Source organism: Marmota monax, unplaced genomic scaffold (assembly GCF_021218885.2).
Source record: "Marmota monax isolate L192 unplaced genomic scaffold, Marmota_monax_Labrador192_F-V1.1 WCK01_AAM20220418_F8-fsc00338, whole genome shotgun sequence".
In the NCBI taxonomy this organism is placed as follows: domain Eukaryota; kingdom Metazoa; phylum Chordata; class Mammalia; order Rodentia; family Sciuridae; genus Marmota; species Marmota monax.
This window is the reverse complement of record NW_026693035.1, coordinates 538920-564324: the sequence shown is the minus strand read 5'-3', so window position 1 is coordinate 564324 and position 25405 is coordinate 538920. Positions and strand designations below refer to the sequence as shown.

Below are 25405 nucleotides of genomic sequence, written 5' to 3'. Positions count from 1 at the left end.
TATGGTCCCTGGAATTTCCTCCTTTCCTGATCTCCTCCCCTGTCTTCGATCTCCTCACTATTATTCATTGGTGCCCTCTGTGTCCATGCATCTATTTTAGTTTTTCTATTGGATCCCCGGCTCAGTAGGACAGAAGTGTCTGACTTGTTCCCTACTTGTATCCACGAGTATTTCATCAACTGGGAAGTTGACCTCATGGGAAGACCTTCTTCATGCTCCTTTGGCTTGGCCCTGGGCCTGACTTCCTCACTTGCCATCTTACCCTGGCTGCCTACATCCTTCTAGATCTCCCTCATCCAGTTTAGTCTCCTGGATGGGACTCTGGAACAGAGAAAGGGCATTAGGGAATAAGTGAGGTACTCTGAGCTAGTTAATAATAATGGATCAATTTTGGTTCATTGGTTGTGACATGAGATGTGTAACATGAGATGACATCATTTGGGGAAATGAAGCGCAGGTACAGGGGAACTTCATCCCATCTTAACCATTCTTCTGAGAATCTAAAACTATTCTAAAATTAAAAGTGTATTTTAGGGCTGGGGTTGTGGCTCAGTGGTAGACCTCTTGCTTAGCATGTGTGAGGCACTGTGTTCCATATTCAGCACCACATATAAATAAATAAATAAAGGCCCATCAACAACTAATAAATTTTTTTTAAAGTGTATTTTAGGGGCTGGGGTTGTAGCTCAATAGTAGAGCGCTTGCCTAGCATGTGTGAGGCACTGGGTTGGATCCTCAGCACCATATAAAAATAAATAAAGACATTGTGTCCATCTACAACCAAAAAAAAAATTTAAATGTATTTTTAAAATTCTTTTCAGAGGGGTACTATGGCATGTATATGTAATCCCAGCTATTTGGGAGGCTGAGTCAGAAGGATCACTTGAGCTCAGGTTCAAAGTCAGTCTGGGTGACACAGAGAGACCCCAGCTCAAAAAAAAAAAGTGTAAAAAATGCTCTTCTCAGGGTGTGGGGGAGGAGTACCAGATAGACTACAAGGTATTTGTAATAAGCTTCATGTTTTTCACACTTGTTTTAGCCAGAGGTACTCTCCAAAGGGTACACACCAAGGTTATTCTGTGTGTGTGTGTGTGTGTGTGTGTTTGTGTTTGTGTGTGTGTGCATGAGTTTGTGTTTGTGTGCACATGTGTGAGAAAGAGAAAGAGATGGAGAGAGGGATTTGTCCATATGTTTTCTTTCATCTCACATACATTATCACCTCTTTGCTGGGAGCGAACAGTATATCTTCATGGGAAAAAAAATAAACACAAGTGAACAAAAGTGATCTCAGAGCAGTATTGCAGCATCTGATATTGTAGTAGAATACATTGTAGAGCATATCTCCAAATCTTAACAGGCTGCATAATTGTTGTGCTGCATGGTAATTAGACACAGACAGTGGCAGGCACATGGGTGACTTGGCAGGTTCTTTTGTCTTTTTGCAATAACAAACGGATGTTTCTCCAGTATTGAAAAAAAAAATGGAATCACCTGACACCGCTGCTGGTAATGTGAAATGGTGCAACCATTATGGAAAACTGTTTGGAAGTTTCTTAAAAAGTTAAACACATGACAACTTCCCCCACTCCACTCCATCTCAGTCTCTTTGATCTACTGTAATAAAAATACCACAGTACTCTATAAATAATGGAAATTAACTGCCCACAGTTCTGGAGGCTGGGAAGTCCGAGATCAAGGCAACTTGTATGTGATCTCACATGGCAGAAAAGACAAGCCTCCCAAAAGTCCCCCCTCTTGGGCTGGGGTTGTGGCTTAGTGATAAAGTGCTTGCCTTACAAGTGTGAGGCACCGGGTTTAATTCTCAGCACTGCATATAAATAAATGAATAAAGTAAAGGCCCACCAACAACTAAAAAAAAATGTTTTTTCAAAAAAGATCCCCCTCTTAAGAAAGTCACATTAGGAGGCTGTGGTTGTAGCTCAGCAACAGAGCCTAGTGCGAGGCCCTGGGTTCAATCCTCAGCACCACATAAAAATAAATAAATAAAATAGAGGTACTATACTCAACTACAATTAAAAAATAAATATTTAGAAAAAAGAAAATCACATGAGGGATTAAGCTTCAATTTATGAATTTGGCGGGGCACAAACTTGCAGACCAGAGCACCACCCATTCCATCTGTTTTTGCTTGGCCTGCCATAACAAAATACTACTGACTGGGTGGCTTGAATGTCAGACATTTATTTGATTATGAAGACTGGAAGATCATGATTAAAGAGCTGGCCAGTTAAGTTCCTGGTGAAGGTTCTCTTCCTTGTCTGAAGACTACCTACTTCCTTCTCATGGTCTTCAATGACTTCTTAGTGTACTTTCAGAGAGGGGGAGACAGAGAGAGAAAGAAAGAGAGACAGAATCTTTGGTATCCCTTCTTATAAGGGCACTAATTCTATCAGATTAGGGCCCCATCTTTATGACCTCAATTATCCTTAATTACTTGCTTAGAGGCCCTATCACCAAATACCAGCACATTAGGGTTAAGGCTTTAATGAATGAATTTGGCTGGGAATACACGCAGTCAGACCAGAACACCCCTTCTAGGCATTTATCCAAGAGAAATGAAGACATATGTTCACACAGAGACTTGGACATGAGTGCTTAGAACAGCACTATTCACAGTTACCAGAAAAACTGAAACAATCTAAATATCCACCTGCTGGTGAATGGATAAACAAATTATGGTACATCTATTTAATGGACTGCTACTCAGTAACACAAAGATATGAATGACAACAACATGGTTGAGCCTCAAAAACATGCTAAGTGAGAGAAGCCAGAAACAAAAAGCTCTTGGATCCATTTATATAAAATTCTACCACACGTCAGCTGTGGTAAACTCCTGTAATCCCAGTGATGCAGGAGGATAGCCAAATTTGAGGCCAGCCTCAGCAACTTAGAGAAAACCTGTCTTAAAATTTAAAAAGGACTGCGGTTGTAGCTCAGTGGTAATGTGTTCCTGGGTTCAATCCTCAATACCAAAATAAAATAAAATAAAAACCTACTGGATTCACACCTATCTGTAGTGTCAGAAGTCAGATCAGAGAGGACTAAGGGTGTGGCTTAATGGTAGCGCTCTGATGCTTGAGGCCCTGTAGTTATACTTGACCCCTAGCATTGGAAGAAGAAGTGTGGGGAAGGGAAGGAGGAGAAGTAGGGGAGTGGGGAGGGACAGGGAGAAGGACCAGGAGTCTGGTCAGTGATTGCTGGGTCTGGGGTGGAGGGAGGGATAAATTGCAAAAGGGTGTGAGGAAACTTGGGGATAAAGAATAAAATATCCTGTGTTTTGATAATGGTGGTAATTTACTGGGACACACATGTCAAAACTCATTGAACTGTTCATGTATGCAAATTGTTATATTAAATTACACTTCCAAGCAGGGCCCAGTGGTACACGCCTATAATCCCAGTGGCTCAGGGGGCTGAGGCAGGAGGATCTCAAGTTCAAAGCCAGCCTCAGCAAAAGTGAGCTGAGTGTCCCTGAGTTCAATCCCTGGTACCAAAAAGAAAAAAAAAAAAAAAAGGGCTAGGGTTCTGGCTTAGTGGTTAAATGCCCCTGGGTTCAATCCCCAGTACAACAAACAAAGCAAAACAACAACAAAAACTTATATTATACTTCCATAAAGTTGATTTTTTAAAAACTTGAATTCTAGGAGGAGTATATTCCTAATCTGTAGCCAATGGGGATGAGGAAAGTATCAGATGATAGACATTTATTTTACTTATTTATTTTTATGTGGTGCTGAGGATGGAACCCAGTGCCTCATACATGCTAGGCAAGCGCTCTACCACTGAGCCACAACTCCAGACTCAATCTTGTGCCAGACGAATTTCAAACATTTTTTTTTTTTATCTCATTCAATTGTCAAAACTCTCCCAACAAAGCCCAAACTGTTAGTCCAGTTTAGAGATGAGAAAACAGAGATTCAGAGAGATCAAAGGACTTGTCCCGGGCCACACAAGCTCATGAGTGTCTGAGGCTGTATTTGTGCCTGGCTCCAAAGTTCATGGATTGCCCAGAACTCCTTGCTACTGTGAAAAAAATGAGAAATATATAAGGTGGTTCCTGCCCCCAAAGACCTTTGTAATTTCTTGAGCAATAGGAGCTTTTGAGAAAGAGTCCCTAAATCCCTTGGAATTTCCTGTGTGATAGAAGCATCTTTTGTTCTAATGAGATGACTCCTGGTGGGCTCCTGAGTAGCTTCAGGATGGGGGCTGGTTGCCAGAGGAACTAGCCAGCTGATTAGAGGGTTGGAACCTTTTGCCGAGGAGAAGAGCTGACAATTGAGTTCATCACTGATGGCCAAAGATGCAATCTCACCATGCCAACAGAATGGAGCCTCCATAGACAACCTAAAGGAAGGCTTCAGAGTTTTATGAGTTGGCGGACAAGAACACATGCTCATGCTGGGAGGATGGTAAACCCTGATTCCCTGGGGACAGAAGCCGTCCTTCTTGGGACACTTCCGAAACTGGATCTCCTTGCTTGGCTGTTCATTTGTACCTTTTTTTTTTCCCCCGTGTGTGTGTGTGTTAGAAAAAATGTGTGAGTTGTTCTGGTGGATGACACATAATAATTGCACAAAATTATGGGCATTGATCTCCTTCAAAATATCCTTTGTAATAAACTGGCAATGATAAGTGTCCCCCCAAGTTCTATGAGCTGTTCTTGCAAATTAAGTGAACTCTGGGAAAGAGTCATGGGAATCTATAGTTTATAGCCAGTTGATCAGAAGTCTAGGTGCTGACATGGCACTTGCAATTGGACTCTGAGGTGGGGCTGTCTTGTGGGACTGAGCTCTTAACCTGTGGGATCTGACTTTAACTCCAAGCAGTGTTCAAATTGAATTGCATCAGGGGACACCCAGCTGGTGTCTGCTGGAGAATTGCTCGGTATAGGAAAACCCCAGACACCTGGTGTTAATGGTCAATGTTGAGTATTGTATTGATGTGAGTGAGAGTGGGCAAAACAGTGCAGTTGTCCCATCTCTTACAGCCACCTGGTAGCCCCCAGAGGGGACTCTGAGTCAGGTAGGTAGTCTTCTATTGACTGCAGAAGAAAGTACATGCTGAGCTGCCATTGGGCGCTCCTCCATGTTCTGCCATCTTGCCAGCAGGTGGAGGGAGGAAGGGAGGGAGGGAGGGAGGGAGGCCAAGCCAGCAGGGTTATTTGCAAGTATGGAGAAAGGAACCCCTGGAGACACTAGGTGGGTGCTATGGAGAAAGGTGGGCATCTCATACTCAAACACCAGCAAATCTTGGGAGGCTCAACCCTCTACTTTCAAACTATAACCAGAAAACACCCACTTCTCTCAATTCTCCCCTCACCAGTGTAGTGCCAACTGCCACCATCTCTGTCATGGACTGGTTCCTTGATTTCCTCACTGGCATCCCCTTGCCCCCTGCAGTCTGTTGTCAACACAGCTGCCAGAACTAGCCTGAGCCTGACTGTAAAGGAAAATTCAGATCCTGGCTGTTCAGTTAAGACCCTCCCCATTCCTTGAATCCTCCAGTAACCCACTGGGCCCCATCCAGTCCAGCCCTTTGTATATCTCTGAATATCCCTCACCACGCCACCCCTTGTTTGCTTATTCCTTGCACAGGCCAGGCAGGTTCCCACCTCAGGGTCTTTGCACTGGCTTTTCCCTCTGCCTAGACTGTTTCTGCCGACATCTGCAAGTCTCTCTCCCCTCCCATCTCACAGTCTTGGTTTATAGGTCTCCTGTTCCTGCAGCCTCCCCTCAGCCTCCCATCCTCCCTTTCTCTGCTTCTGTTCCTTCGCAGCACTTGATGCTGCAGGTCATGCCAACCACATGTCCTACTGTCTTATAGTAGAGCATGGGCTCCAGTAGGGCCAGGATTTCTGCCTGTTTGCTCCTTGCTATACTGTAGGACCTAGAATAGTGCTTAGCACATCATGGGTGCATGATAAATATTTATCCAATAGATACATTAACAAATTCCTCATTGAGGCCCTACACGTCCCAACAGAAGGGAGTGGATCCTCCCTTATGGGGGATGGATCCAGGCGGCCTTAAGTCATCTTAAGGAAATCTCAAAAACAGACCCCATCCCCGTGTGAAACATGGTAAGCATTGTTTTTTGACTATTATTATAATCACTAGATGCATACTAGGTTGAGCTACACCCCCAGCCTGCAAAGTGTGTTTCAAAACAAACTTTTTGCTTGGAGGCTAAGGTGGGAGGACCATTTGAGCCCAAGAGTTTGAAACCAGGTTGGGAAACAGAGTAAGATCTCCATCTCAACAAAACAAAACAAACAAACAAAAACATAAACAAAAAGTTAAAAAAATTTTTTTTTGATTGAGAGTATTTTTAGTTTTACATTCACCTCTTGTAGGACATCTTGGTTGCTTTCAGTTTAAGGCAATTTGGAATAAATCTGCTATAAACATTCACATGTAGGCTTTTTATAGACATAAATTTTAAAATCAACAAATCAAGTAAATACCTGGGAGAATGGCTGCTGGATCATATGGTATAGCTGAGTTTGGCTTTGTAAGAGACTTTCAAACTCTCTCCAAAGTGGTTGCACCATTTTACATTCCTATCAACTGCTCTGCATCTTTGTAGGCAATTAGCATTATTAGTGTTTTTTGGGGATGGGGGTGGTGGTGGTTAGGCATTCTAATAGGTATGTAGTAGTATCTTATTGATGCTCATTGATTTTTTTTTAAAATTTTGGCACAAGGGACTAAAATCTGGGGTACTTTACCTCTGAGTTTCATCCCCAGCCCTTTTTTATTTTGAGGCACGGTTTCATTAAGTTGCTTAGGGCCTTATTAAGTTGCTGGCCACCATCTTTTTAAAAAAATTTTTATTAGTTATTGATGGACCTTTATTTATTTATATGTTTACATGTGGTGCTGAGGATCGAATCCAGTGACTCACACATGTTAGGCAAGTGCTCTACCACTGAGCCACAATCCCAGCCCACTGGCCACCATCTTGTGATCCTCTTACTCAGCCTCCCGAGTTGCTGGGATTATAGGTGTGTACCACTGAGCACAGCTATTTATTTAATTATTTATTTTTAATTAAATATGAGGTCTCACTATGTTTCCAGGCTGACCTTGAACTTCTGGAATCAAGCAATCTTCCTGCCTCAGCCTCTCCCTTCCTAGTAGTTGGGACTACAGGCATGCCATCATGCCTGGCTCATGGATATTTAAATTTGTCTTTTCCTAATGATGCTGAGCTCCTTTTCATGTGCCTATTTGTCATCTGTCTTCTTTAATGAGGTGTCTGTTCACATATTTTGTCTATTTAAAATTTTTAAATTGTTGAGTATTGAGAGAGAGAGAGAGAGAGAGAGAGAGAGAGAGAGAGTGTATGTATGTGTGTGTGTGTGTTGGAGAGACGTCCTTCATCCAGTATGTGATTTGCAATTATTTTCTCTTAGTAGGTGACTTGTCTTTTCATTCTCTTAACAGTGTTATCCATAGAGCAAAGGTTATCAATTTTAACAAACTCAAGGTCATGTAAATTCCCTCCTAATATTTTTTTTTCTTGCAAACTCTGGAAAATACCCAACTAACCATGGTACTCTGTTAAGAATGTCTTGTAGTTGGTCAGAGAAGGGTCTTTTTTTTTAGTTTTTAATATACTGAGGTACAACCCCAGCCATTTTTATTTTTTATTTTGAAACAGGATCTCCCTAAGTTGCCCAGGTTGACCTTGAACTTGGGATCCTCCTGCCTCAGCTGTCCAAGCTGATGGGATTACAAGTGTGCTCCACCATGCCCAACTTGAGAAGTGTTTTTTTTCCCTCCTTAAATTACCCACAGAAATATGACCAGGAACATCACAAAATGGACCCTTCTTGTTATGGGCCAAGGTGTGTCCAAATTCATGTGTTGAAGCCCAGAGTCCTGGTACCTCAGCATGTCACTGTATTTATGGACAGGACTTTTAAACAGACCATTAAGTTAACATGAGGTCTTATGGGTTGGCCCTAATCTAATAAGATTGGTATTCTTATAAGAAGGGGAAATTTGGACACAGGCACACATGGGGGAAAACCATAAGGAGACACAGAGAAGATGGCCATTTGCAAGCCAAGGAGAAGGGCCTCAGAAGGAACTAGTATGCCAACACCTTGATCTCAAACTGTGGCCTCCAGAACAGGGAGGAAGTAAATTTCTGTCATGTAAGGGACTCAGTCTGTGGTATTTTGTTATGATGGCCTCAGCAGACTAATGGCCTGCCATAGTAAAATTTTATCTGAATATGGCTAAAGGCCCTTCATTCAGGATGTGTTGAGGGCACTGGAAAGAGACTGTCTGAGGAAAGCGAATGAAAGCAGACAGAGATTGATTGGGAAAACCCAGACGTTGGCTTAAAACTGGCTGGTGTCTCTCCTCTCCCTGCCAAGTCTCCCCCGACATATCCAGCCACTCAGGGATGAGGAGATGGAGTCTAAAGTGAGGATTTATATATTGCAGTCATGTACTCCTGCCCAGATCTCTGTATGTCTGCATTGTACCCTTACAACCTTGATGACAAGGGTAGGGTGGGTGTGACAGTCTGCAGGAGTGGGGGAAGGGGTTGTTCCAGATGATTGTCCATCCCCATGACTGAGCTGAGGTTGACCAATGGCATAATGGCATTTCGAGGGCAGGCTTGATGGGTGGCACTGGGCTGTGCTATCGCTTTCACTACCACCAACTTGGGTAGTGTATTAGCATCATAATGATAGCTGTTGTAACAAACAGCCTCCAATCTCAGTGATTTCATATAACCAAGTTTCATTTATCACCTACCTCACAGTCCGGTGCTGGTCCATGAACCTTGATGTTGGCCTCTCTGAGCATCTAACTTCCTCCATAGAGTGGGATCAGCTCCTGGCTTACCTTGTGTTTCTTACTTGAATTCTCCCTTTGTCTTGTTCTGCCCTCCACTCACTTTAAAGTTGTTTTATCTTATTTTCTGTGTCTGTGCAAGACACCCCCAATCATGCCTGGACAAAGTGATGTAAATAAATGTAGCAAACAACATTGCTCCTCCTGACTCCTGTGGTCAAGGTAGCTTTAGAACCTGGTAGGTTAGTCTACAGTCATCATCGGGGCAGGATGGCAGGCTACCTTGCAGTCCCCTGGGGACATTTCTTGGAGTCCATGGGTGGCTCCTACTAGCCCCTCCCATTGCTCTCACCTGTTTGCACCTCCCTGGAGAGATCAGAGTGGATTTCTTCTGTTTGGCTTCCACAGTGCCCCTCTCCCCTGGTTCTCCTACTTCTTTGACAATTTGAACTTGGTCTTCTTTGCCATCCTCTTTTCCTGTACTCTGTGGGCTTGGAGCACCTCCACCTCTTCTCTCTTTACATTCTCTTGCTCCTAAGGAATTGCATCCTCTGGGGGTGACCTTGGACCACTGTGCGACTGCAGCTTTGTGGATAAAATTTCTTTCCCCTGCCTTTGAAGGCACATTTCCTTGAATCTGCACCAGGAGGTGGCTGCCAGGAAGGGATTTTATTAATAGATTTGCCTTTGAGTCTGGGAAGAGAAGGACACCTAACAAGTTACTGCTGGGCCCCAGAGCTTTCCACATTTTCGATGTTGTGCCTTTATCCATACAGGGCTTAATCTTAACTTTGGGAGACATTTTTTGACATATTTCTCTCATCGTTCCAGACATCACAACTTGTTAGATGCCCAATTATCAATGGCCTATGCAGAATGCATGCTTCTTCCTAGTATCATCCAGGCCTTTCTGAAATTCTCCTATTCCCTGAGCAGCTCATGTGCTGTGGGAGAAACTATCTTCCCTGCAGATACAGCAGGGGACCTTGTTCAACTCACATTAAGTGGCATATTCCATTTTCTGACTCTATCATTGGTTCAGGAGTAAACCTTTTTGACCCAAGACAGTCCAGTCAAAGTTAATCTGAGCACTCCTATCTGGAATGCTAGGGTAGACATCCTCCCATTCTCCCTTCATTGGATATGAGTATGGAAGCATGAAGTCACAATGGTGACTGGCGGCTATTTTACCACCAGGAGGAAGGCTGGTTTGGAGATGGAGTTGATACTCCACTGGCAGAGTGAGGAACAAAAACAGCTCTGTTCTTGATGATGTCATTAAGTACTGACTCAGACCATTCCTGAAGTCACCCTGTCTCTTGGCATTCCTGTGGCAGAGGACAATAAGTCTTATTTGTTATTTAGTCCAGATTGAGTTGGGCTTACTATTACTGATAACACAAAGTGTCTTGATATGCCAAATATCTTGCACCAGAATTACTTTCTGCTTTGTTTTTCTGTGTTGATCATATTTGTTAATGTTGAGGATTGCATCTACAATATTATGGTCAATATTTATTGAATTTCCTTTAGGTGCATTATCTTATTTAACCCTCGTAACAACCCTTTGAGGTAGATTCTCTTATCCTGACTTTAAAATGAAGAAACCAAGGCTCAGAGAGGTGGAGAAACTGGTTTAAAGCCACATGGGCAGAAGAAAAAGGTCCTTGACTGGAAGTCAGGAAGCCTGATGACCAAAGAACACTGAGCTGTGCCAGTTCAGACCAGTTCAGAAATAAGTCAGGCAGTGGAGATTCTGCCCTGACCACTCCCTTCCAGAGGTGCCTGAGCACAGTGCTTTAAGGGACAGAAATCACAGTAGCAATGGCAAGTGGGAATTCTAAAGTGTGAATTGGGTACCCATATGATGTGCTCCAAGTCAGTTAACAGCGACACTTGTCGCGCCACCTACTGGCCAGAGCACTTTTTCTTTTAGTATTAGCTAAGACACAGATTTCTTTCCAGTGTGATTTACCCTTTTTCTTTCATTCAACACATTGAGTATCTACTATGATCTAGGCACTAAAATAGTTACTACTGACATAATAGTAAGCCAACACAATCCAGTTCTTGCCCTTCAACAAAAATACTTTCCTTGCAATTCTTTTTTCTTCTTTGTTTCTCTGTTGCAAAATTCTCACCACTAACAAATCACTGTAAAGGAGCAGCGCTAAAGTCCTGTATCCCATTTCCAAAGTATTGGAAAAGTCATTCCCTTGGGGAGAAGAGAGCATGGTGTAAAAGGTGATTGATCCTGTCAACTGATCTTGCAGCAGGTAAAAAACTGATACCACAGGTTCAGTTTCAGGGGCTGACAGGAAGGTTCAGGAATGCTCCTAAGAGGGATTATTTGCCACATGCATCAAAGGTGATACAATCCTTCCTATCACACTTGAATTAAATTTTTTGTTTTAGGCTTGGTGTGTTTTCTTCTATTCTACTTATGAAATACAGGCCTTAATATTTGTGATTGGAAGTTTTGAAGAACAGAAAGGAAAAATAAAATGCTAGAAGTACATGATTTTCAGGAACTGACCAACCACTGAGAGATTCATCTTAAGTTTTTGTTTGCTTTTATTTTTGCAGTTCTAGGGATCGAACCCAGGGCCTTGCACATGCTAGGTGAGCACTAGCCCAAGAGAGGGGTTGGGAAGCTATCAGTCTGGGGATGTAACTTGGTGGTAGTGCTTGCCTAGCATGTGTGAGGCCCTGGATTTGGTTCTTAGCACTGAAAAATAAATTAAAAATCAACAAATAAAAGCTGTAAATATGGGCTGGGGATATAGCTCACTTGGTAGAGTGCTTGCCTTGCATGCACAAGGCCCTGGGTTCAATCCCCAGCACCCTCCCCCCCCCCAAATAAAAAGACTGTAAATATGCTAGTTGTAAACTACCCATAACATTAAAAAGTATAAAATAATACAATGTCCAACAATAAGAAAATGTTAAGTTCATTATACTGTAACTGAGTAATAAACAAAACTACTTTGTTAGATGAAAAATACTTGTGATAAACTATAAATAAAAAATCAAAGTTCAAAATTGTGCACACTGATTACAACTATGTAAACCTTATAAGTGAATAAAATTCATATTTTTGTAAGTAAATAGAAATACTCAGTAATAAAGTAGAAGTACTATATATACATATATGTATATACACACGTGTGTGTGTATATATATATATATACACACACACACACACACATGTATTTGTTTTAGATAGTTTCGACTCTTTCACGGGAAGAATATATTGTATTACTTGAATACATTTTTTTTTAAATTAAAGGAAGGCAGCACAGCACAAAATACAATAGGTGATCAGATCAAGATTCAAAGTCTGAACTGAAGCCATCCAGAGAAAAGAAAAAGGGATAAAAAATAAAGTTCTGCATTTATGAGCAAAAATGAAAAAAATTTTTTTAAACCACCAGATATTAGCTCAGTGTTAACCAACAGGGTGAAATCAGCTGGAGACACGGATGAAATCCAGCCCGAACTCTGGATGTGAGATTAAGCTTTATCCATTACTTGGTCAAGGCCTTGAATATAATGTATTCAATAGGTGCGCAGCTTGGTAAATTTTTTCTTAAAAAAAAAAAAGTAGAAGTGTGGGGGGGAGGAAATTAAATAGCTGGGTCAGGCAGCAAAGACAAACAGGAAAAGAGCTTTGAGCCCAGTGTTTGGAGACCAGATATTTCTCCTCAAAGGAAGAACCATCCTGGCTCAGGTTTTCAAAGGTATCAAGAATAGACGGTTCTCAGCGGATTTGGAAGCTAAGGAACACTCCACAGGGGCCTTCTCCATGCTATGTTTGGAAGCAGCTCTTCTCGCCCCAAGACTGACTATCATCAAAACAGCCTTCTCTTTCATCCTCAAGGCTTCCGGTCAAGCACTAGTCACTGCCTCCAGGGGGAGGATGCTCAGAGCTGTACAGAGAGCAGAAGCAGGGATGCTCGAGGAGCGGACTATGACCCAGGCGGTCACATAGTGTGCCTTCTGCGGTGGAAGATGCTGGAATGGTTCGGAAAGATCCTAACGGTGATGCTGGCTATGAGCAAGCAGTCCGCCGCGAAGGCACGGTAATAGGACAGGAGTCTCCAAAGCGCGGCCGCTCTGGGCCCCCTGCTCGGCTAGGACCCGGGCCACGGTTGCGGCGGCCCGGCCCGATTCCCAGCCGCGGTATCCTCCCGAGTCAGACCCACCACGGTCCTCTAGTAAATCTGCAGACAGTTTCCAAAAATCCCACTTCCTGGCGGCACCAAATCCCGCAACCCCACAACCCACGGCCTCCGGCTCCTACTTCCGCCGGAAGTAAGCCTTGTGGGGCGGGGGCGCTGCGATGACGTCACCGGTTTGCCGGAAGTCTCCTGAGGGCGCCGGCTTGGTCCCGGCTTTGTGGTGGAGGCTGGGGGTAAGGTTGCTTCTGCGGGGTTGTCACCCCTGCTTGCTCAGGGTCTTCGGTCCCCATTTTTGAGCCTTCCCCCTCTCCCTGGTGTGTGAGAGTGCCTCAGTGCTATCTCCATCCCGCCCGGGCGCCCCTGTGTCTCCTCCAACCGCTGCTCCCTGCGTTCCTCCAAGTCAGCTGTCACCTGCTCCCTTTCCCGGGCCTCACCTGTCCTTGCCCGGCCTGCTACAATTCGCTTCCGAGCCTGCTGCCACCTGCCTCCCCCTACCCCCTACGCAGGTTCCGGCATCCGGGGAAAGCTCGGGCCAGGCCTGGGAGCCTCGGATAGAGAGTTCTTGGCCTCGCTCTGCCTGGCCTCCGGCGTGGGTGCCTCAAGGGTAGGGATAACGAGGGGTAGACCCAAGGCTCCCGGCCTATTTTTTCCTAATTAGCTGTTTCTTCAGAAGTCATTATAAGTCGTTCACGCCTCGGGGGGCTCAACATCCCCTACTTGCAAATCCTTTTCCACAATGCATTCCGCTGCCAACTCCAACACTTATCTCAATATGCGAATATTGAACCCATCTGTCGTCTCTGCAGTCCGATCCGACCTCCTGAAGGAACCACGGCTCCTGCAGTTTTGGATGCTGCCTGTTGTACCAGGGGCACACCACTTGCGAAGCGGATCTGCCACCTTAAGTCTCCGTGGATGTTTGGAAAGAGGAATGCCCGAGCCACCAGCTGATAAAGCATACAACCAACAGAAATATGTAGGCGGGAGACTTTGAATTACTTCATGAGTGCGAATTGCTGCTTTTCGTTCCTTGTCATATCATGAACAATTTCTAGTTTGATTATCTCAAGTTTCAATCCCGGTCCAGAATCCTGTCTGCGAAGAGCCAAAGTAACCACTTCCAGTTTCTTAATACAGGTCCATATATTGTTTCCTATGTGTGATCCCTGAGAGTTGTGGTCACTGATCTGAAGGGGTACTTCATAGAACATGATGCCTGGTGCTGGGTGTAGGCCCCCTGACTTCCTCCAGGAGCTACCTGTTTGGATGATGTTGTCATCAGATTTTGGGGAGTACTTTCTGTATCAGTATCTATATGAATATTTAAGGAAGTAAAAGAAAGATTTGTTATTGTGGGAAAGGAAGGTGTACCCACATTTTTCTTCACTTTATCTTGGAATTTGCAGGCAGGAAATGCCCCAAAGGCAGGCCACAGTGTTCATCTTGAAAAAGAGAGCTCAGGATGATCTAAGAGGCCCCAGTGAAAGTAGTAGGGCTCTGTGGCATGTGCCTGAGGGCAGGGAATTCTGTTTTGAGAACTGGAGTTGATGTCTGAGAATGTGTACCATAATGTAAATCCCTCAGTAGTAACTAGTCATACTCTTTCTGTTCCTTTACAGCCACCATGATGGACTTCCTGATTCTCTTCTTGTTCTACTTGGTGTTCATGCTGGTTAGTGTTGTTATGGTCTGCATTTGCTCCAAAACCCACCGTTTGAAAGGTCTGGTCCAGGGAGGAGCACAGGTAACACTCAAATTTGAACATTGCCCTAATCTAAAGGACTTACTGGTTTCTCAACAGGACAAGAAAGAGATGCCATTTAAATTCATTGGTTTATTTAGTCTTTCATTTATGGAAGTTTTAGTGTATTCCACAGTTTATCTGTTTTGTTTTTGTTACTGCTGAAAGTAATCTTGTGATGATGCTCTGAGATAAGATAGCATTCTTAAGTTTGGCTCTTAAATTCTGGATGTGATGCCTGTAATTGGGCATAGACATGAGCAGAATTCTTCTGGAGGTACTTGATAGGTGAAACTGAGGATGTGTGCTCTGAAAGCTGAGCTTCTGTCTGCCTTCTCTCCATTAAGGGTCAAAGTGAGCAAAATTGGGGCAAGCTGCTCATGGGAAGAGGTTGATGTGGGAGGGACCTAGGCTACTGGTGATCTGGGGGTGGACTGAATCCAGGGCAGGGGAAGGAGCAGCCTTCACATCAGCATTTCCTGAACCTCTGCTTACCTTTCTTTCCATGAAGGTATACCTGACAGGTATCATCTTTGGGATCAGGGTAGGAGTGAAAGAATTGGCATCATAAGGCAAGCCAGTAGAAGGAAGCCCTGCGCGCGCGCTCGCTCGCTCGCTCACTCACTCTCTCTCTCTCTCTTTTAAAAATTCTCTTTTAAGTTGTTTTACTACCTATAGGAGGAAACAAGTTGCCAGTTGTATGTGGAGTATTGAAATTGTGGGAATGGGGGTGGTGGTGAGAAATGAAATTGAACTTTTTTTAATTTTTAAATTTTAGATATGTTCCTGTATAATTCCAGAATGCATTCAGAGAGCCGTGAGAAAATTGCTTCATTACCTCTTCCATACACGGTATTTACAGTTCAGAGTTCAAATGGGATCCTCTGTTTTTGTCTTGATTATTAATTGTTGCTAATCTGTAGCTACAGGAAGCTCCTGTGGTTTCCAGCATGGGAAGGATGCTGGGTTCAGAGCCTCTCTACTCATGGATAATCTGCCTTCTGTCTCTGGGATATTAATATCTACTTTAAAATACATATTTAAAGAGTGGAATGGTTTCTTAGTTAATTTTTAAAGGACATGGTTGGCCCTTGGTTAGTTTTTTTCCTTTTGTACAGTTTCTTAATGGAGCAACCCTATGAATAAGCTGTGCTTGTTTCCTTTCAGCAACCATGCCTTCATTATCCTGCACCTGGTCTTGCAAGGGACAGTTTATACTGAATATACCTGGGAAATATTTGGCTACTGTCAAGAGCTGGAATTCTCTCTGTATTACCTTCTTCTGCCGTATCTGTTGCTAATTATATGCCTGATTTTCTTCACCCTAACTTGTTTAACCAATCCTGGTAAGTTGAGGCTCTTAGCATACAGACTGAGACAGCTCAACTATTTTACTGATAGTGCTGCAAACAAGTAGTGGTTTCTCTGAGAAGTTTGCAAAGGATTTTGTGTGTCATGGGTTTATTAACTTTATATTTCCAGTTTTTTCTTTTTCCTCCTTGTACCAGGGATTGAACCAAGGGGTGCTTAACCACTGAGCCACATCCCTAGCCCTTTTTATTTATTTATTTATTTATTTATCTATCTATTTATTTATTTATTTTTATGTGGTGCCTAGGATGGAACCCAGTGCCTTACACATGCCAGGTAAGCACTCTGCCACTGAGCCATAACCCCAGCCCTCCCAGCCCTTTTAAAATATTTTATTTAGAGACAGGGTTGCTAAGTGCCTCACTAAGTTGCTGAGGCTGGCTTTGAACTTACAGTATTACTGCCTCAACCTCCCAAGTCACTGGGATTACAGGAATGCACCATAGCACCTGGCATATTTCCAGTTTTTTATTTTGTCATTGACCGAAGGGTTACTTAGAACTCTTTATATATATCTTATTTTTGGTTGATTGTATATGTGTAGAACATAGGTTTAGTATGATAATGTTCCCTTTTAAAAATTTTTTGAGACTTGCATTATGCTTGGGTATGTGGTCAGTTTTCGTAATGATCCATATGTGCTTGAAAAAAGTTTGTATTTTCTAAGTTTTTGGCTTTTTTGTTTGTTTGTTTGTTTTAGTTGTTGATGGACCTTTATTTTATTTGCTTATTTGTATGTGGTGCTGGGAATTGAATGGAGTACCTCACATATACGAGGCAAGCGCTCTACTGCTGAATACAACTCCAGCCCCTGTTTTGTTTTTTTGTACTGAGGATTGAACCCAGGAATGCTTTACCATTAAATGGTGTCCCCAGTTCTTTTTATTTTATTTTTCTAAATTTTGAGACAGGGTCTTGCTAAGTTTTTGTGTGCCTCACTAAGTTGCTGAGGCTGGCCTCCAACTTGTGATCCTTCTATCTCAGCCTCCCAAGTCACTGGGATTATAGGTATGTACCACTGTATTCAACAAGAGTCGTATTATATCAGGTTTGTTAATTATGTTCAAAACTTTTATATCCATACTAGTGTTTTTAAATTAGTTTCTCAGAGCAATGTTATCTCATTCTGATGGCTTTTCTTCATAGTTTGTTAAATATTTTAAAACTATTATGCACATATATATTCTTACTAAATACATTGTCATGTTTAGAGTTGGTATTATCCTTTCCTTGTGGATAATACTTCACAATCTTTCAGTCTTTTTTTTCATAATAAATCAAGCCTCTTTATCACAGCTAATGCTCTATGCTCTCAAGTCTCTTTTGTCTGGTTTTAATTTTATTACACTGTGCTTAGTAATTTTTTTTCTGTCCTATTGTTTTACTTTTATACTTTAAGGTCCTTGAAACACCAAATGTCCATTAAGTGATGAATGTGAAAAGATGTGATAAACCCATTTAATGGACTATTATTCAGCCATAAAAAAGACTAGAAGCTGTGGTGGGAGCCAGTGGTAGAGCACTTGCTTACCATAAGAGAAGCCCTGGGTTCCATCTGCAGCACTGCAAAGCAGAACAAGAATGAAGTATAGATTCAGGCTCTAACTTGTCTGAACCATAAAAACATGCTGATGAAAGAAGCCAGACACACACACACACACACACACACACACAAAAAAAAACCCATAAATTATATGATTTCATTTATATGAAGATCCAAAAAAGGAAATCCATAGAGAAAGAAAATAGATTAGCAGTTTCTAGGGCCTGGGGACCTTAGAAGTAGGCAGTGACTGCTAATGGGTTTCTTTTTCAGGTGATCGTATTCTAAAATTGATTATGATAATGATTGTATAACTCTGAATATATTAAAAACCAGTGAGTTGTATACTTTGAATTGAATCTATGGATTATATGTCAAAGCAGATATAAAAAATGAATTACCTAAAATATTAAATATAGCAGTTTTAGTTCTGTTGTATTGGGACAGGCTTTGTGACTATCCCACCTACATATTGCTTGAAACTAGCATTCGTCCTTATCTTTTTCAGGCACCATAACAAAAGAAAATGAATTATTATTTCTTCAAGTTTATGAATTTGATGAAGTTATGTTTCCAAAGAATGCAAGGTGTTCTACTTGTGACTTAAGGAAACCAGCTCGATCCAAGCACTGCAGTGAGTATGGCTATTGGGCTCCAGTGGACCCTCCCAAGTGCATGCATGGGCTTTATCTGTAAGGTGGTATTTCATGAGTCTAAAAAGACAGCCATTTGATTCCTACATGTGGGTTGTCTGCTTCTGTTGGAGGCCAGATCGTGGTTTTTTCCAGATGACTTGAGGGTAAGGTTGTATGTTTTTGCACAGTGGCCATCCTCAGCCCTAGGCATAATAGCTCTCTTTTGCTATGGGAGAGATGCTTTTATGGTCTGCTGTGTGCAGATTTTAGCCCTAGCTAAGCCTAGTATTCTAGGGAATGCCTAAGGTTCTAGGCTGTTTCCTATCTGACAAAAATATTACATGAGTCACATATGTGGTTTAAAATTTTCTAGTAGCCTTATTGCAAAAGAAGCAATTACTTAATCACATATTTTATTTAAACCCATGTCCTGAAATATCTTTTTTTTTTTTTTTTTTTTTTTGGTGGCCCTGGGGATTGAACCCAGACCTCATACATGTCATGCAGGTGCTCTACCGCTAAGCTCTACCTCAGCCCCAGGCCTAAAATACAATTTTGTTCATTGTACTATCATGTGTAACAAATTAAAAAATTTTAAAAAATAATAAAATACAATTTTAATGTGTAATCAATGTAAAAATATTCATGAGGTAATTTATGTTTTTCCTTTTTGTTTTTTGGTACTGGGGGTTGAACCTAGGAGTGCTTTACCACTGAGCTACATCCCCAGCACCTTCTTCCCCTCCCACCCGTTTTTTTGTTTTGTTTTTTTTGTATTGGAGATTGAACTCAGGGGCCCTGAACCACTGAGCCACATCCTCAGCCCTTTTTTCATATTTTATTTAGAGACAGGGCCTCATTAAGTTGCTGGGACAGTTTTTTTTTTTTTTTTTTTTTTTTAGTATTTTTAGGTGGACACAATAGCTTTACTTTATTTTTATGTGGTGCTGAGGATGGAACCCAGTACCTCACGCATGCCAGGTGAGCGTGCTACCACTTGAGCCACATCCCCAACCGCTGGGGCAGACTTTGAACTCATGATCCTACAACTGCTGGGCTTACAGGTGTGATCTGCCACGCCCAGCATCAGTCCGTTTTTAAATTTATTTATTATTTTTTAAAAGATTTTTGTTGTTGTTGTTGTTGATAGACTTTTATTTTATTTATTTATATGTGGTGCTGAGATGAACTCATTGCCTCACATATGCCGGGTAAGTGCTCTGCCACTGAGCCACAACCCCAGCCCTTTAAATTTATTTTTTATTTTAATTTTTTCCCAGTACTGGAGTTCTAATCCACGGGTGCTTTACCACTTGAGCTTTGTCTCCTGTCCTTTTTACTTTTTTTATTTTCCTGAGGCAGGGTCTTGCTAAATGGATGAGGCTGCCCTCAAACTTGTAATCCTCCTGCCTAGCTTTTCCAGCTGCTAAGATTAGGCAGGGCCACTGCACCTAGCTGTGTTCTTTTTTTCATACTAAGTCTTTGAAATCTGGTGTATTTTACTTTTATAGCACATATCCATTCAGGTACTAAGTTCTCATTGGAAGTTCTTGACCTGTATTTAGATTTCATAAAATTTATAGTTGAAAGAGTAGACTTAAACACTTATACTATATCCAGACACTCTTAAAAGTTTTCCAATAAGTGAATTAAGTACCAAAACATTTTATTTTACTGTGAAAATCTACATTGACTAAATGGTTCATCTTTATCAGAAGAACTGACTTGATTTTAAAGCAAAGCCATCAGTTGTTTTTGTTTTTTTTTAGTGGATCTTTTACTTTATTTTTTTATTTATATGCGGTGCCGAGGATCAAGCCCAGAGCCTCACACATGCCAGCCAAGTGCTCTACCATTGAGCCACAATTCAGCCCAAAGCCATCAGTTTTAAAATTATATTTGGGGCTAGGGATGTGGCCCAGTGGTAGAATGCTTACCTGTCAAACACAAAGCCCTGGGTTTGATTCCCCAGCACTGCAAAAATAAATAAAACTATACCTGTTCATGTTAAGTAAGTTCACCACCTCTCATGTTACCTCAGAATTATTCACACTGAATTCAAAATAGTATTGTATAAATTGCAAACAACTGTAAAATTGTCAATATTGACAAAGTATTCTTTCATATTTTTCTTTTAACTATATTGCAGTGCTCCATACCCACATGTGGCTAGTGGCTACTGTAGTGGACTCTATGGTTCTAAAAGCTTGGTGATAGCAACTGCCACTGCCCCACCTTCCTCCACACACTCTTATTGCCATTGGTCACTTTGTAAAAGTGCACATGGTGTCATGTCTCATCAAGGACAAACTCAGTCTGTGGCTCCCTCTTCTCCATGCAGGTGTGTGTAATTGGTGTGTGCACCGTTTTGACCATCACTGTGTTTGGGTGAACACCTGCATCGGGGCCTGGAATACCAGGTACTTCCTCATCTACCTTTTGACGTTGACTGCGTCAGCTGCCATCATGGCCATTATAAGCACCATGTTTCTGGTCTGCCTGGTGACAATGTCAGACCTCTACCAGGAAACTTACATCGATGACCTTGGACATTCCCAGGCTGTGGACACAACCTTTCTTATTCAGGTAATTATGCAGTGGCTCTCTGAATTCTGGTTTCAGAATTGTAAAAATGATGTTTCTTTTCCCAGTGAAAATACGAAGATGTTGTTTTTCTTTAAAAATTGATACAGCCAGTTTCAGTAGCGTATGCCTATAATCCCAGCAGCTCAGGAGGCTGAGGATGGAGGATAGAAAGTTCAAAGCCAGCCTCAACAACTTAAGAAAGGCCTTAAGCAACTTAGCAAGACTATGTGTCAAAATAAAAATGGGCTGGGGATGTGATTCAGTTAAGTGCCCCTGGGTTCAATCCCTAGTACCAAAAAAAAAAAAAGTTACATAAAATCTCATACCATAAAATCCACTCTTCAAAATATATCAGTGGTTTTAGTATATTCACAGAGTTTTACACCCATTACCACTATATCATTTCAGAACATTTCATTATCCCCAAAAGAAACACCCTCTTCTGTCTTCCCCTAGACCCTGGCATCTGTAAATCTACTTTCTGTCTTCATAAATTTGTTTTCTGGACATTTCATATACATGGCCTTTTTGACTGACTTCTTTTTAGTAGCATAATATTTTCAAGGTTCATCCATGTTGTAGCATAAATCTGTACTTCATTTCTTTTTATGGCTGAATAATATTACATTGTAGATATACCACATTTTATTTATTCATAAGTTGATGGATATTTGGGTGTTTCCACATTGAGGCTATTTTTTGAAAAATGCTTCTGTACAAGTTTTTATGTGGAGATAATTTATATGAATATATTGCTGGGTCATATAGTACCATTTAAAGAACTGACTCTTTTTCAAAGTGTCTGTACCATTTTACATTCCCAGAAGTTGAGTATGAAGGTTCTAGTTTCTTCACTTTTTATTATCTGTCTTTAAAAAAAAATGAAAAAACTTTTTTTTTTTGTTTGTTTGTTTGTTTTGAAAAGGAGCTCTCACTGAGTTATAGAGGTTGACCTTGAACTCTAGAGCCTCCTGCCTAAGTGCCACCTGAGTAACTGGGATCACAAGTGCATGTAGTCACACCTGTCTTTTTTTACTGTAGCCATCTTGATGGACATTGAAGTGGTATCTCATTGCAGTTTGATTTGCCCTTCTCTAATGACTAATGATGTTGAGTATCTTTTCATGTATTTGTTGGCCATTTGTATATCTTCTTTGAAGAAATATCTACTTAAAACCTTTACCCATTTAAAAATTTTGCCTTTTTATTATTGTAAGAATTCTTTATTCTAGGACAGAGGTTATGGCTCAGGGGTAGAGTGCTAGCCTAGCATGCATGAGGCTCTGGGTTCAATCCTCAGCACCACATAAAAATAAAATAAAGATATTGTGTCCACCTAAACAACTAAAAAAATAAATATTTTTTAAAAAGAGTTCTTTATTCTAGACTATTATCAGGTATATGAATAGATTATCAAATATTTCTTCCTGTTCATGGGTTGTCTTTTCACTTTTTTGACAGTTTTTGTTGTTGTTTTGAAAAAGGTTTTATATTAATGAAGCTCAATGTATCTTTGTTTTTTTCCTTTGGGGTGGGGTGCTGTGTATTGAACCCAGAGGCACTCAACCAGTGAGCCACGTCCCCAGCCAATTTTTGTATTTTATTTAGAGATGGGGTTGCTGAGTTGCTTAGGGCCTTGCTGAGTTGCTTAGGGCCTTGTTAAGTTGCTGAGGCTGGCTTTGAATTCACAATCCTCCTGCCTCAGTGTCCCAAGCTGCTGGGATTACAGGCATGGGACATCCTGCCTGGCCCCAGCCATATTTTTTATTTATTTTTTTATGGTGCTGGGGATTGAACCCAGGGCCTTGTGCATGCTAGGCAAACACTCTACCAACTGAGCTATATCCCCAGCCCTGACCCCAGCCATTTTTTAAAGATTTATTTTATTTTGAGACAGTTTCTTAGTATGTTATCCAAGCTGGCTTTGAACTTGGATCCTCCTGTCTCAGAAAAGTGAGAGTTATCCATTCCCCCAGTCCCAGTTGCACTTCCCAGAGGCAAACACTTTGAAAATTGGTATGTATATTTTTAGGCCTTTTTCTGTTTATTTGTTTGGCTATATACCTTCACAGAGTCAGTTGTTTTACTGAGTGTCTTTACACAAAAAAGATTACAATTTGGCCAGGTGGAGTGGCACATGCCTGTAATCCCAGCAACTCAGGAGGCAGAGATAGGAGGATCAAAAGTTAGAGGCCAGCCTGGGCAACTTAGTGAGACCCTGTCTCAAATGAAAAGGGTTGGGGATGTAGCTCAGTGATAGAGCACCACTGGGTTCAATCCAGTGGTGAAAAAAAAAAAAAGATTAAAATGTGATCCTTGAACTTTGCCTTTCTCATTGGGCAATAAATATATCATAATCTTTTCAAAATCAGTACATAGAAATTACCTTGGTTTTCAATGACTCTTTATTATTCCATAGTGGTAACTATCCCAGAGTTTATTTTGCTCTTCCTTGTAGAGGAATATTAATGTTTCTTTTGGGAAGACAGGCTGTTAGAATCAGTACCATAGTGAATATTCTAGTACATGTATTTTTGCGGTCAGATTGTTTTCAGATAGACATTGGTTTCTCTTGTTCATCTGGGTTTTATTTTGGTTCATGAACTAAGGTCTGTGTTTGTAAATTTTCAATTGCCACAGCTCCATTTCCTGGATAGTCTTTCCCTCAGTATGAATACTTGATTCATTCCAGAGTAAATGCTTGCACATCAGGGTGATTCCTGGGCTATTTGTGGGTGCTGATTATGGCTCAGTGGGTTATATTTAGACACATGTAGATGAGTTGAGGTTGTGGCTCTGTTGTGTTCATGGACCAGATCTGGGCTAGTGGGTGCTGACCTTCATGGATGTCACCGTTTTCTTCCTAACATTCTGCATCTTCTTTGCCCTTAGTACCTGTTCCTGACATTTCCAAGGATTGTCTCCTTGCTCGGCTTTGTTACGGTGCTGAGCTTCCTCCTGGGGGGCTACCTGTGCTTTGCTCTGTACCTGGCAGCCACCAACCAGACCACAAATGAGTGGTACAAAGGTGACTGGGCCTGGTGCCAACTCTGTCCTGTGGTGGTCCGGCCCCCATCAGCAGAGCCTCAAATCTACCAGAACATTCATTCCCACGGGCTTTGGAGCAACCTCCGAGAAATCTTTCTACCTGCTGTTCCATATTATGAGAGGAAGAAGAAATAAGAATGGAAAGAATACTCCTGCCTTTTAGATGTACACACCTTTATTTATACATATGGATACTTATTTTCTCAGCATTGTTTTGTTTTCTGCTGTGATTATTAAGCAGCTGTTGTGGTCTGTGCTGTGTGTATACATGGGCTTTCAGGGGGGAAGGGAAAACTCATGTTTATTGAGTGCCTGATCTTTGCCAGCTGCTGTGGCAGATATCTTGTTTGCTCATCTTATGCTGGCACTGAGCACCTCCGGTCCCAGTGTCAGGGTCAAGAGATGACTTCTCTGAGGTTCCAGGTGACAATGAGACCTCTCTACAGTCTAGGTATGTGAACAAGGAGGGGATGTACAGCCTTGCACCCAGGTGTGCAGGGGTCTCAGTGACTCAGTGTCTTGGGATTATGCCTAGTTGTGCCCTCTCTTATGCCCTCCCCTAGTCTGTCCCTCCCAGCCAGGGCATTTTCTTGCTTTATTCACATCCTCACTCAGACCTGCCTTCAGCCAGCACATAGGCCTTTACTCACATTCCTGTACTTGTGGCCTCCGGCCTTGCTCTCCACTGGCTTCTGGCCATATTCAAGCTTTTGTTGCCTTGTTTTAAAATTCCAAAAGTAAAACGGTGACTAGTTCAATGCAAAGAGATGGATGCCAGAAAAGAGGTTCATATAAAGTGCTGATGGGTTTTAGGGTGAGAGGTTTTTCAGAAGCAGGAGGCAGTTGGGCTAGACTTTGCAAGCCACCCAAATGCCAGGCTACACCTAGAAGCCAGCAGCTACAGAGGCCAGGCGTCTAGAGAGGACTGGGGAATAGAGACCCTGGGGCCAGAAGGAGTGGTAGGAGACAAAGGGTAGGGGAATGCCTTTACCAGCATCACCTGTCCTGGCAGCCAGTGGGTTCAGAAAAGATGAAACTTTAATGGCTGGGGCAGGGAGAAACCCAAGTCCACTGGCCCCCAACCCAAAGCCCTGTACTACTGCCCTATCCTTGCTGGTGGAAAGCACTTTTCCACGAAGAGCAGGAGGACTCCTGGAAAAGTTTCAAGACGCACTCTCGGGAGGGTGTGGCGGCTCTTACCACGCGCTCACGACCGGAGGCGGTCTCCAAAGGGGCGGGGTCTGCCTCCGCTGCGCGGCGCCCCTCCCGCCTACTGCCCGGGCTGCGCCACCAGGGGGCGCCCTCTGGAGCGTGCGCGGCCGCAGCCTTCACGTGGCCCCTGCGGGCCGCCGTCGTTGCCCGGCATTCCGCCGCCGTTCGGCTGCGCAGCGACGGCTCCCTCGGCTCTGTGCGGCCCGGCAATCGGACCCCGTTCGCCCGCTGGCCACCGGTGGCGGGAGCGA

The 25405-nt window shown here is 42.4% G+C and overlaps 1 protein-coding gene and 1 non-coding gene across 6 annotated transcripts; one reads left to right on the top strand and one right to left on the bottom strand.

Moving 5' to 3' along the window:
- Nucleotides 1–13154: 13154 nt before the first annotated feature.
- Nucleotides 13155–24392, top strand: Zdhhc4 (zinc finger DHHC-type palmitoyltransferase 4). Of its 5 annotated transcripts, XM_046453812.2 has the most exons (9): nt 13155–13251; nt 13825–14155; nt 14638–14762; nt 15538–15611; nt 15927–16105; nt 18182–18307; nt 20650–20894; nt 23787–24107; nt 24269–24392. In XM_046453812.2, exons 3-8 carry the CDS (start codon nt 14643–14645, stop codon nt 24075–24077), a joined length of 1035 nt encoding a protein of 344 aa, XP_046309768.1. In that variant the 5' UTR covers nt 13155–13251; nt 13825–14155; nt 14638–14642; the 3' UTR covers nt 24078–24107; nt 24269–24392. The 5 variants fall into 5 exon arrangements, with proteins under 5 accessions (XP_046309768.1, XP_046309767.1, XP_046309770.1 ...); XM_046453811.1 differs by lacking the exon at nt 24269–24392 and having other exon boundaries at nt 13825–13994; nt 23787–24151; XM_046453814.1 differs by lacking the exon at nt 24269–24392 and having other exon boundaries at nt 13825–14128; nt 23787–24151.
- On the bottom strand, nt 22671–22744 carry Trnaa-agc (transfer RNA alanine (anticodon AGC)). Its single transcript has one exon. It is a non-coding gene; the product is annotated as a tRNA-Ala (tRNA).
- Nucleotides 24393–25405: the final 1013 nt, after the last annotated feature.